At 43.8% G+C, this 13,311-nt stretch overlaps 1 protein-coding gene across 2 annotated transcripts in view; it reads right to left on the bottom strand.

Moving 5' to 3' along the window:
• Window positions 1–11,537: 11,537 nt before the first annotated feature.
• The window catches only part of AGXT2 (alanine--glyoxylate aminotransferase 2), a 37,979-nt gene continuing 36,205 nt past the window's right edge, over window positions 11,538–13,311 (bottom strand). For both annotated transcript variants that reach the window (XM_037530347.1, XM_037530348.1), the window contains exon 14: window positions 11,538–12,152. In XM_037530347.1, coding sequence (XP_037386244.1) covers window positions 12,045–12,152 — 108 coding nt within the window. In that variant the 3' untranslated portion in view covers window positions 11,538–12,044. The remainder of the gene's footprint in view (window positions 12,153–13,311) is intronic.

The raw sequence follows: 13,311 nt of genomic DNA, 5'->3' as shown, positions 1-13,311 counted from the left end.
GCTTGGAAATTGTGTTGCTAATGGGATTATAAAATACTCTTTGAAAAGCATTAAGAATAATAAAAGACAAAAATCACCTGGAATCCCACCTATAAACAGATATCTGCCAAGACTGTTTCTAATCAGCTACATTTTTTAGAAAACTTGAACCCCCCCCATGCTGTTTTATAACTTGCTTTTCCACTCAATATTCACGAGTTCCATTTCAACCATGTTAATATCACTTTAAAGGCTACATGATAGGGGCCTCCCTGGTGGTGCAAGGGGTTAAGATACAACCTATGAAGCAATCTGTGGCCACCGCAGCACAAGTTTGATCCCCAGACCGGCCAGGGAGCAACCCACATGGTGCAGCAGACCTCTCCTGACTTGCCCGCTGCTCCCCTCAGCAGTGTATTTCTGCTCCCCACTCTCTCTGGTGAATCCTCTCACCATCCATATCTCTGGCCTGTAGTGCCAGTTCTTGTATGCATAAATAAAAAAAATATTTTAAAAAAATAAAGACTGCATGATACATGATTTATATGTGGTTGATATAATTGATGATCACTTAGGTTTTCCAGTTTTTCACCATTATACTTGATGTATATGGTACTTAACTTTATGCTCCTTGTATTTTTTCCCTCACCGTAGGCTAAATTCCTACAGGGAGAAGTGTTTGGGTCAAAGCTCATCTTTGAAAAGTTGGTCTGCATTACTAGGTTTGCCTGTGCTCAGGGCATGAGAGGTGTCTTCAATATGGTGCAGCCAAACCATAAAAAAATTTTTTTTAAAGATTGATTTATGCATACAAGAACAGGGTACAGGCCAGAGGTGTGGAGGGTGAGAAGATTCACCAGAGACAGAGTGGAGAGCAGAACAGGCAGGCTGACTGAAATACACTGCTGAGGAGAGCAGCGGGCAAATCAGGAGAGGTCTGCTGCACTATGTGGGTTTCTCCCTGGCCGGGGATCGAACTCTTTCTGCAGTGGCTACTGTTAGCTTCATAGGTTGTGTCTTAACCCCTTGCGCCACCAGGGAGGCTCCAAACCATAAAATTCTTTATAGCATACTTTTAAAGAAAAAATCTTGAACTTAAGTTTAAACTTGAAAGAATTGAAAATAGTTGCGAGCAACTCCATTTTCTTTTGAACAACACATACGCATATCTATCTGCCAGTGACATCAAGATGCTCTCCTACCAAATATGTAGGTATTGAATGTAATTCCAGAGCATTAATATATATGATGAAATACCTTAATCATTTCAAGCATTTAGCGCTTGGTACCTTTACCGAACAAAAAACTAAGGCAACGTCGGCCAACGTTAGAAACCCTTTCGAGGTCATGGTCCCATTTGGCTGTCAGCAGTCTGTAGTTGGGGCCATCTCCCTTCTCAGGGAACAACCTGCCAAAGAAGTTGGAGGTGCCCCCTTGGTGACAAGGAGGGGGTACTCATTCACAGTTCTCTCCCTGAACATTGTCTCAAAGATTGTTACTGCAAGCATCTGCTTTCTCTCCAAACTTGAATTGTGTTCAAGCGTTGCTGATGCAGATGGCAAATCACTGCAAGGAGTTTTGAGAAGTTCCCTTATTGAGAGTGGGCAGCTGAACCATTAAAACCTGATTATTCAAATCAGCCAGGAGTTCTCCATCAGGCTCTGGATTGAACAAGAGTTCCTCCGCCACATCAACATGGCCCTCCTAAAGAGAAACCCTGCAGCTTTGTGGGTAAGAGAACCATCCAATTTGTGTTTTAGAAAAGGAAATTTACCAGATTTCTAATCTTTTCCTCCAACTCCCACACTTTATAGGAGACAGCAGCAAAGCAGCTTTATACTAGTGAGAATGGGTTGATTCACTACGTGCTCAGTCCTGTCGAGAATAACTGTTCAGTCTTTCTCTGCCCCTGGACAGCCTTGTCCTTGAGGAAAATGTGTGGTTATTTGGCGGGCTTGGGAGAGGAACAGCATGGGTGGTTCGGTCCCCTGCTCTCTCCCTTGGGTGGGCCTGTCTCGAGTTGAGTGCTCTGGTTTGATCCAGGCCTACGGTGAAGGGAACAAAGCAGCAAAAGCTCTACCTCTACAAAAGGGCTGGCAGGGAGGTGGGAAGGCTTGGCTTTCAGGGCTGCTGTGAGTGGATGGTCTCTCACCCTGGGGCTTAGAAATCGAAGCACTGTTGTCTGTTCTTCTGATAGGTAGTATAGCAGGTATGATAGGTAGTATAGCAGGTATTTAGATGCCCATAGTGACTATTGAGATGCCTATCTGCTTTAACCCCGTTTCTCCCATTTGGCTTAGAGCCCAGGTGGGGAAAAATGCTATTTAGTGCCGCCCCCCACCTCCCTGCAAGACTCAGCAGTCCAAGGGTGCCTTTTGCAATGTTATAATTGGTAATAATAGTGAAGTGCTTTTGGAGGTAGACTAGCTTTGGTTACTGTAAGCAAAAGCTACAGTGAAGATGAATAACCAGGACAGCAGCTCCACAGGCCTCAGGCTGCAAGTCACAGGAATACATGTTCTAACTTTAAAGAAGGGTGCTCAAGTCAACAGGCCTATGAAAAGATCTCAATATCACTAACCAGCAGGGCCATGCAATGAAAACCAAAAGGAAACACCCTTCACACCTGTTAGAATGGCTGTTCCCAAAAAGACCAAAAGTAAGTGCTGGTCAGGATGAGGAGGAAAGGGAACCCTTTTGCACTGTTGGGGGGGTGGAGTCACTATGGAAAACAGCATGGCGTTCCCTCAGAATTACCTGTAGACCTGCCATATGATTTGGCAATTCCAAATTGGGTCTCTTATCTGAAGGAAAGGAAAGCGCTCATTCAAAGAGGTAAATGTACACCCCACTCACCCGTATTTTGCAGCATGATTTACAATAGCCAAGCTGTGGCGGCAACCTCAGTGCCTGTGAATGGATGACTGGGCGAGGAAGTTGTATGCATGTGCAGTGGAATGCTATTCCATCATAAGGAAAAGAATGAAATTTTGCCATTTGCAACAATGTGGGTGGACCCTGATGGTTTTATTCTAAATGAAATAAGTCAGAGAATCAAAAATACAGCATTATCTCATTTATATGATTTATATGTGAAATTTAAAACAACTAAACAAATGTGTACAAGAACAACACAGAAACCAAGGTCATAGATACAGAGAACAAATTGGTTGTTGCCTGGGAGGTGGAGAGAGAGGGGTGGGCAAAATGATGAGGGAGATCAGAAGGTCCAAACTTACAGATAGCAAATAAAATGAGTGTGTACATATTGCTTAGTTCCAGAATTTTTTCTTGTGATAGTATTTTAACTGTGTCAGCTAAGTCACGATGTAGTATAGAGCATGGTGACTATGGTTAATAATATTTTATTAAATATTTGAAAGTAAATCTTAAAAGTCTTCATCACAAGAGAAAAATCGTACTATAGGGTGACATGTTAACTAGACTTACTGTGATGCTCATTCTGCAATGTATACAATGGAAGAGTGCCTGCTTTCTTGGTATTTTTGGAAGAGCTTGAAAAGGATGAGGAAAGGTGTAAGTCCTTGAAGTTTCAGTAGAACTCACTAGTGCAACTGAATCCAGGTTTCATTTTTTGGCATAGTTTTGATTACTACTTTGATTTTCTTCCTTCTGGTTGATCTTTCATGTTTCTCAGTTTTTCTGTTTCTTCCTGATTCAGTCTTGGAAAAATGAAAATTTCTTTTTTAAAATTTTTTTATTGAGTTAATAATGGTTGACGTCACTGTTTCCATTACAGAAGTGTAGGATGCCCCCTTCAGGCAATGTTGCATATTGCACCCACCACCCAAGAAACTCTAGTCCACCCACAGACACTGGTCTTCCTTCTCTCCCTTCTTTGCCCTCATCCCTCCCTCTTCTGCCTCCATCTCTGGTTGTCCCCATTTCACAGTCAGCTTTCAAGGGTTAGCTTTTAGTTTGTTTTTATCTGACTCTTTGTTTTATTTTCTTATACTCCACATACAAGTGACATCATCTGGTATTTGCCTTTCTCTTTCTGACCAATTTTGCTAGTACTGTTTCTTCTGGCTCCACCCACACTGCTATGAATGGCAAAAGTTTATTTTTTTTGATAGCCGAATAGTATTCCACCTTTTGACTTGCATCAAAATATAGTTGAAATAAAATAGAAGGAAGAAGCATGACTAAACCATAGAACATGGAAATAAGTGGGGGTTAGAGCTGGCAGCACTGTCACCAGGAATCTGAGTGGAAGGAATGTTAGGGGCTGCTGCTTTTAGGATGTGTTAGTAGCTGGGCACAGTCCAAACAGGGGTAGTACTGCTCCATCCCCCACCCCCATGTCCGGTTCTGCACTTAAAGGTGGACACATCAGGCAGGAACATTGAATGGTGGTAATGTCTGAAATAGATGAAAGATTTAGGAGCCTGGAGTCTACAGGAGAATGGAAATTAATCAAAATACTTAATAGGAGTTAGCAGGAGAAATGACATCTCAAGGAACCAAACTAGGAGCTTATTGTTTTAGTCTCTGCATCCCATCTCTCTCTGCTTTTCCAAGTCCCACACTTCCATCAAGTCATACATTTAAGTGCAGGCACACCCCTAGAATTTATGGGATCTGGGGGAAGAGAACAAATGGAGACCCACATACCATATGTCGAAATGTTTCCAAGTCACAAATCAAGTTAACACACCATTAAGCTAAATATGCTTTATCTGCCTACATTGGTCATTATCACTGTGAGAATCTGAAGGGCTGGGTTTAAATTTCTCAGATTCCTTGCATTCCCTACTAGAAAGTGCCCCAGGAAGACCTGACCCCTGACTTTTCATCCCACTCTCTTCCCATTCCTGGTTTGCGCATGTAGCTTCCCCAGCTCTCATATCCAAGTTCCATCTCAACCTCTGCAACCAGTTGCTACAGAAAGAGACCCATGTCTCCCATGCAAGTGAGCTTGGAGGCATTTGAGCAGGAGATTCTGGAATTCTGGGATCCAGGGTGTCTGGATTATAGTCTAGACCTTACGGCCTTATACATTCCTTGCTCCAAAGGGAGGGGCATGGCCAGAGGAAGGCCGGAATGGGGCTCCTCTGAAGCTGGGGCTCCAGGGAAGAACCTCTGTTGCTTTCCCTTTAGTGCAATATTGTTGTAATGACTTTGTTTCTATGGAACTTTCCCAGTATTGCCTCAGTCTTAGTTTTTCTTCTTGATTTGATATGCCCTTACAGCAAGAAGGCAGTCAGATTAGTCACTGAGACCAGGAGAGCGTGTGGGCCCAGGAAGGAGGAGGAGAAGAAATGGGTATGCAGGGGAGATGCGCAAAGTTAACAATGTCCATTTGTAGGCTGCGGGGAAGACTGGGAATCTCAGCTTCTACACAGTAAAGCTGTCATGGATAATGGGTGAAATCACCCAAATAAACAGCACAGAAAACAAAGGTCAAGGTAAAAATCCCTGGGACTCGCCAGCATCAGAGAGCCAGCCAAATAGATCTGTGCATGACACTCAAGAGGTTGTAAGAGAATGGAACCCTGTGGAGCCAAAAAATATGAAGTGAAGGAGGTAAGAATTTCTAGAAGAAAGTGACCAGCAGTCTCAGCTACCTCAGGATGACCAAGTAAGGTGAAAGCTGAAGATTTTCTGTTGAATCTGGCAGCTAGGGGACTGTATTAGAGTTCTCCCAGAGAACAAACCAATAGGGGATGTATCTCTGTCTATGCCTTTATCTCTCCTAATATCTATGTCTGTAAATCTACGTACATGCATATCTATAGAGAGGTTTATAAAGAGATATATCGGAGTGGCTCTTATGAATATAGAGGCAGAGAAGTCCCACAATCTCTCATCCGCATGCTGGAGACCCAGGAAAGCAAAGCCTGGTCTGAAGGCCTGAGAACCATGGAGCCTGAGGTGTGGATTCCGCTCTGGGTCTGCAGACATGAGCACCAGGAGTGCCTGAGGCAGGGGAGAGCCTCCCTCCAGCTCTAGCGCTCAGGCATGGCGAGGTGACTCCAATCTTCCTTGCCCTCAACCAAATGGGATGATGGCCCCCGTACCAGGGAGGCGGGAGGCAGGTCCATCGTTCTCACTCAACCCACCAATCCAAATGCCCATCTTTTCCTAAAACACCCCACAGACACCCCCGGAAACAATGCTGAATGAGCTAGATGGGTGTCCCATGGTGCGTCAAGTTGCCACATACAATTGACCGTCACAGGGTCACAGGAGTCAGCCTGGGAAGTACAAAGAGGGCGGGAGCGAGGAGGGGTGCAGCAGGACCCCACAATTTTTCCAGCAGCATCACTTTTAGAAGAGAAATATGTTTGAAGTCAATTTGTTTTTAAATGGGAGAACCATATTTATAGGAGGAAAGGAGAAGAAGGCAGAGGAAGGTAGGATTAAAAATCCAGTAAGGAATGAACAATTTCTGCAGCAAGGGCCTGGTGACAAGGCAGGGGGAGGGCAAAGGTTTATGTGAAGTCATAACTTGAGCTCTGTGAAGGATGAAAACGGGTGGCAGGTGGGCCTGGGAGCTTGGGGAGAGCAGAACTGCAGGTGGGAGAGTGGGGGACAGGTGGAGAGAAGAGTGTTGGCAGGCCACGGGGAGCCAGGTCAGGACCAGAGGCACAGCTGGGCAGCAAGAAACGGGGTGGAAGGAAGACACTGGGGGGTTTAAACCCAACAGGGTCAGGATGGAAACTCCTGCTGGGTGGTTTCAATGCTTCTCCAATGAGCCAGAGATGGGCAGAAGGGTGAATTGGGGGCTGGGCTTTCGGTAAGTGCAAGGAATTGCAACACCCCCTTGGAGAGTGAATAAGAAATTCTGGACGCTTTCAATTCTTCCTGCTATCACTATGGCCTACTCACAATTCATCCAAAAGTGGTTTCCATTTCTTTCTGAAGTCACCTTAGAAATTATTTACATATAATATTTATATATATTTCTAAATGCATATTTCTAATTCTCTTATACATTTCTAAATATGTGTTACATGATTATGTCATATCTTTTTTGTTTTATCTATTATCCTTAAAATAACCCTTCAGATTATCTACCCTATCATAACAAACAGGAATGTGCTATTTTCAGATAATGAGGAAAACCAGCAGTTGCTCTGTGCTTAGGAACCCTGCCCCCACCCAATTCTTAATTAAATTGTGTTCGTGCAGCTCTTCTTGTAACTCTTCCCATTGTGGGTTAGAGCACAAGGCCTGTTCTCCAAGTACTCCCTACATCTCCCACCAGTCAGACCCAGGTTTATGCATGTTCTCTTAAAGCAACCTAAAGGGATTGCTATAATTAAGCTTTTTGTTCCTATGTCTTCACTCTTACTAAGTTAGGTAAACCTTTTGTTTCTGCTCAGATCCTCTGTGGTTTTGTATCTACTAGTTCTATTTTTAATGGGGGCAAAGCTGGGCTATTTTATTGATTGCACACAGTTGGAAGTGAGCCCTCAGCTTTAATTAGCCAAGAGCAGTCCGTTGCTGGAGGACACAGCGGCCTTGGAAACAGCGCTCAACAAGGTATGGTTGCTCAGGCAGCAACAGAGGATGAAATGGCAAATGTGAGGTCTTCTGTTAGCTTTTGTTGTTCTTAGCAGGAAAAGTGAGAAAGAATTGGGATTTAAGTCTCTGAAGTGGGAAGAAGAATGAAGTCCTCCAATAGCTCCAACATACTTTTTGAGATTAGCTGGAATGACTAGGAAGTTAAACATGATAGTGATATAAAAGGTGAAGCTTTATAACACAAGTAAGAGCATAGTTCCATCCTGTATTCCTTACTTGTGTCATTTTATGTCTCTTTATAACCATTGCTACGAATGGTATAACCAAAGCTTGATGTGGTGACTTCTTTTTTTCGTAATTGCTCCCCCTAGAGTGGACTGACATTGCAAGGGTTTCGAAACAGCTGCCAACATTTTAATGTTATAGTGAAGTCACATGATTAACTGTCAATATGTTCCTTGTGTGGAAAAAAAGTTTGAGCTGAGTGTTCATTATCTTCTCTTTAGACAGTTTTAACAAGAAAGGAAGTAAAAAAGAGTTTGGCAAGAATGTGGGAACCTTTGCTTATGTAAGCTGGCTTGCATCCCACCTCCTGTGGGTAGAGCAGAAAATGGAAGGGGGGAAAATGGTGGCGCTAAATTTCTGCCCACGGCTCCACATGGGAAGAAGCAGGAACGCCTCATATTTATGAGTGAAAGAAATGAAAAGTCATGCATGCTCTGAGACCACAGTGTTGGCCCTTCCTGCTCTATCTCTGATGGTTTACTCCTCTGAAACACCCAACTTCTCTTCCAGAAGAAGTAACTTATCCTGATCACTAGCTACTTGGATAGAACCACACAACATTCATGGTCAAAAAACAAGCCCCAGACCTTGCCTCCTTTTGATAGGCCATTGCTGGCTTCTAATCTAGATGTCCCCAGGAGGTGGGGCACTAACCAGGAGGTGGGAGACTACTAACCAGGTGCACAGAGAGGTATGCATGAATCCCGATAGGGCTCAAGGATGATGTTTTATTGAATTATCTAACAACCAAATCCTTCAGCCTCTTTTGTCCAGGAGAGGATGTCCTGACGTTGGCAGGGATCTTAGACTAAGAAAAAACATTTTTTTGCTTTTGCTTCATTTTAAAATTATGTGTTATTGTTTCATCTATTGCTAAATTCTTAAATCATTATCATAAGCTTTATTTTCCATGGGCTTCCCTTCCTTTATCTTAAAAGAAAAGGAATATTGACAGTGGGAAGACTTGCCTTTAAGTAAAAAGTGCAGGTTATCTTGTCCAAAGTCCTTGGGCCCATACTTTTCACTGACAAACAAGAGGGGAAGAACATTTCAGGTAGAGTGAGTTATTGGGGCAATGGACCAACATGCATGACGTGGAAAGACAGTGGGACTAAATCTTACAAAGGTGGTTTGGGAACAAATCGTGAAAGTTGTTGAATGTCGTAGCAGTTGAAGTTTGGACTTTGTTCCATGGGCAATAGGGAGCCCTGCCCTCAAAGGGTTCAAGAAATGAGAGATGGGATCATATTTGTTCTTTAAGAAGTGACTTTGGGGCCTCCCTGGTGGTGCAATGGGTTAAGCGCAGCACTGTGCTGCTGTCCACAGCCGCTGCAATGTGAGTTCGATCCCCAGCCAGGGAGATACCCACATGGTGCAGCAGACTTCTCCTGTCTTGCCTGCTGCTCCCCTCAGCAGTGTATTTCAGTCGATCTGCTTGTTCTGTTCCCCACTCTGTCTCTGGTGAATCCTCTCACCCCACACACCTCTGGCCTGTACCCCAGTTCTTGTATACATAAATAATAAAAAAAAGTGACTTTGATACCAGTTAGAGGAGAGCAGACAAGGATACAAGTTAGGCAGCAGTTTAAATAGCTTAGGAGAGATGATGATAACCCAAATTTTGGCATAAGTGGGCCACACTGGAAAGATGATGTTGGAAAAAGTGTTCATGAGATTTAGTCATGCAAGGTAAAAAGTTAACTTGGAGAAAAATAATGTCCTAAATTGTGAACCTAAGACAAAAAAGGTACCATTAATCAAGAAGGCATCAGAGAAGAGTATGTTTCATATGAGATATGCTGAATTGAAGTGTCCTTGTGACATCCAAATGAAAGTGGCCAGACAGCTATAATCTTGGGTTTGGGGCTCAGAAAAGAATGACAGTGAAGATGAATATTTGGAAGTCATCAGTAAAGTCAAGAGAGGTGAGATCTCTGAAGTGGACGAGGTTGCCCACAGGGAGAGAGTAGAGTATGGAAGAAGAGATGGCCCAGGACAGAATCTTGTAGTTAAGGGTTGTGGGAAAAAGAGACTATGAAGGCACCATCTGAGATAGAAGGACCTCCTTGCAGAAACCGAGGAAATATTATTCAAGAAGGAGAAGCTGCTTAGAACATTGAAAGGAAACATTCCCCTCTGGTCTTAAGTAAGTCACTGGTGGCCTTTTGAGAAAGAAATTTCCAAGAAATGAGAGACAGGAATGAGATCCCAGTAGTTGAGGCACAACAGGAGTCAGGGAAGTATAACTGGAGAACAAACTGTTCTTGAGAGATCTTGTAGTTGAAGGGAGGAAGAGAAATGTAGTTTGAAGGGAAGAAATTTTTTTTAAAGATTTATTTATTTATGCATACAAGAGCTGGGTACAGGCCAGAGATGTGGGATCGGGGTGGGGGGGCTGGGGTGAGAGGATTCACCAGAGACAGAGTAGGGAACAGAACAAGCAGAATGAGTGAAATACACTGCTGAGGGGAGCAGTGGGCAAGACAGGAGAGGTCTGCTGAGCCATGTGGGCAGCTCCCTGGCCGGCCGGGGATCAAACTCATGCTGCAGATGCTTTGGATTGCTTCATAGTGCGGTGCTTAACCCTTTGCGCCACCAGGGAGGCCCGGGAAGAAATTTCTGTTTGTAGCTCATTAGTTCACAAAACACTTTTATATCCATTAGCTCACTTGATTCCCAAGAGAATTTGGGAAGTAGGAAGGGCTAATATTGATATGTAACAGAACAAAAGGAGGTTAAGAAATGGTTGAAAGTCTTGCCCAAGATCATCTACAGAAAATATGTGGAAGAACAGAGTTTAGAATTTAGGTCATTTTACTTTTAAACTAATGATCTTTCCACTTTGCCAAATTAGAGTATTTCTAAAGTGTCTTATTTCAATATTGCATACTGGAGGGCACTGAGCTCCTTGTTAAGGGATTTGATCTTATCTAGGAGACAATGACTGAAGTTTGGGAAATTCTGGTCTTGGAGACTATTACAATAGGAATAACAAGGGTTTAGTCCAGGGTTGAATGATAGCCATGGAAGTGGAGAAGGTTTTGTGCAATGGAATGCCATGTTGGAGCCCACTCCTGAGAGAGAGAGAGATCTGGCAGTGAGGTGTCGGATGTGTTAGTGGATCCAACACTTCAGGGGGTAGACCGGTAGGACTTGTCTCCACACTGGGACATAGTTTAAATAAACATCAAGTTGCCTGCTGAGAAAGTTATTTCCTTTTCAGTTCTGTGCACCCTCTTCCACTGTGTTGGGGAGAGAGTCTCAGTTTGTCAGTGTCTTTTTACACCCCTCAAATAAATTCTAATTTCCATTTTGAATAATAGAGAACCCAGGCAGAGACCATCTGCAAGCAATGCTGGCTTGCTCGAACTGACTTACATTCCATTGAGTTGCCTTTAGTTTTATGATTACTTTCTACTTATGACCACTAGTACTGATTTTCTCATTTATCATAATTATAGAAGGGTTATTAAATATATCTAAGTAAAGGAAAGTCAAATTAAGGAAAAATATTGTCAGTTCTAAGATAGCATACACATGTGGGAAGAAACACTGTGAAAGTGTATTCAAGTGACTAAAATTTGGGAAATTCTGGTCTTGGAGACTGTTACAATAGGAATAACAAGGGTTTAGTCCAGCCATGGAAGTGGAGAATGATAGCCATGGAAGTGGAGAAGACTCTGACAGACATTTTAAGGGAGTTAAAGGAGAGTAGGACAGTTATCTGCATCATTTCTTGGCATACTTTGGCTGTCATGAGAGAAAACAAAAATTTTGGGAAATGTAGCAAATTTATTATCTCTTATAAGAAGATATTCCAAGGGAAGTCGGCTCCAAGCTTGGTTAAGTCAATGATTCATTGATGTCCATAAGCTCTCAGCTCTCTTCCACCTTCCAGCCTCTCAAATGGCTGACATGGTTGAGCAAACCATCATGACACAGGACACTTCAGTGCAAGGAGAGGACTCTTCCAGCGGTGAAGAGGTGAAGGTGCAGAAATCTTTCCCTGAAGGCACCTCTACTGAAAGATTTTCCTTCAGAACTCGGTGCCCAAAATTGTATCACATACCAATCAATTACATAATTCAGTTAGACTCATTAGGACTCATTCTCAATGCTAGGGATAGCGGGCCTTTCCTGAAGGACAGTCTCCAAGATACCAAGGGTTCTGCTAATAAACATGGCAACCAACTGTGTCTTTTACAACTTTTACAGTGGTTCTGGAATTTTTCGAATTAACTGGAACATAAATGGGAAATTCTTGAGGCTTGTGGTTTATTTTTAAAAGTTTACTTAGCTCTTCTCTCCATGTGTTGGATTATGGCAGAACGAAATACTTCCACTGCAAAGTCAACTTCTGGTTTAGTGATGCACATTGAGGGCGCGATGCGGAAGGTCTGCAGAGACAACGGAAAACAGCGCAGTGGGATGTTCACTGAATCAACTATGAGTGAGGATAGACCAGCCTTACCATGCTACATTCTCAGTGTGAGAAGTCGAAGAAAAGTAGAAGATACCAGAGAACACAGATGTTTCCTGGAGTGAAGGTGGAGGGAGTGTCCAGGGACAAGGGTAGAGGTGTGAGATCTATGTCTGAACACAGGAGACATCTCGTTCTCTGAACCTTCAGGAAAGGGGACTGGCTGTGTAGGGAGATGGATTTATAGAGAGATCTGGCCTATTAGCTTCCAGTTTCTCTGAGGAGCGTGCGGCAGGAGCCCTCACTGAAACAGAGTGAGAAGCAGGCCCGATCTATTATGACCTATGCTGAAAGTCTCTGGTGCACCTGCACAGCTCATTCACACCCTGTTCCAGTATGCTCTGCCTCTGAGACCTGCACCAGCCAAAGCCTTTCAGCACAGCGCCCCCTCGTGGTCTGAGGGCTTCACTGCACCTTTCTTTTGAAAATCCCTGAGCACATCTTAGGGGCCATGGGGCTGGGGGCCCACTGGTGTATCTGAGAAAAGTGCGGCTACGCCCAGGCCATTCATACTCCTGTTTACAAAAATTCTTGTGCCATTCACACCTGCCCCTTTCCTCTTTGTCATCTACTTGCTGCTGGTCCTTCCACCACCTTTGCTGAGGTCTTGAGCTCCTATCTAAGCTGCATCCTGCCACCACTGAGCGTGACCTCCCTTTCCATGCCTACAACCAGCTTCTCTGTTTCTTTTCTGCTACAATTTTCAGAACCTTCATCTCCACTGCTCTGTATCCATCCATATCCATGACCAGTGCCCTCAGCCTCTTCTTCACTAGGCAAAACTCAATTTCTGACTCCCATTCCAGCTGCCCTTTCCACGAAGCACTTCAGTCTGCTTATTCCTCCATTACCTTCAGCTCAGCTCTCTTCCCTCCGTCCCCTCCCAACTCAGAGTACTCGGCTGACTGTTTGAATTACTCTCCCAGCTGCCCCCTCACTTTGCTTGCACTTCCACCTTCTGGGGTTACACCCACACCACAGCCAAGTCCCAGCCCTGATCAAAGCTATAACTGAACTGCTCGGCTCCCACGCAGATTGCCAAGAAGGGTTACAGGCAATCACACCACTAGGTCTGT

This window comes from Talpa occidentalis, unplaced genomic scaffold (genome assembly GCF_014898055.3).
Source record: "Talpa occidentalis isolate TD23 unplaced genomic scaffold, MPIMG_talOcc4v2.1 talOcc4.6, whole genome shotgun sequence".
NCBI classification, from domain to species: Eukaryota; Metazoa; Chordata; class Mammalia; order Eulipotyphla; family Talpidae; genus Talpa; species Talpa occidentalis.
This window is presented reverse-complemented; position numbering and strand designations above follow the sequence as displayed.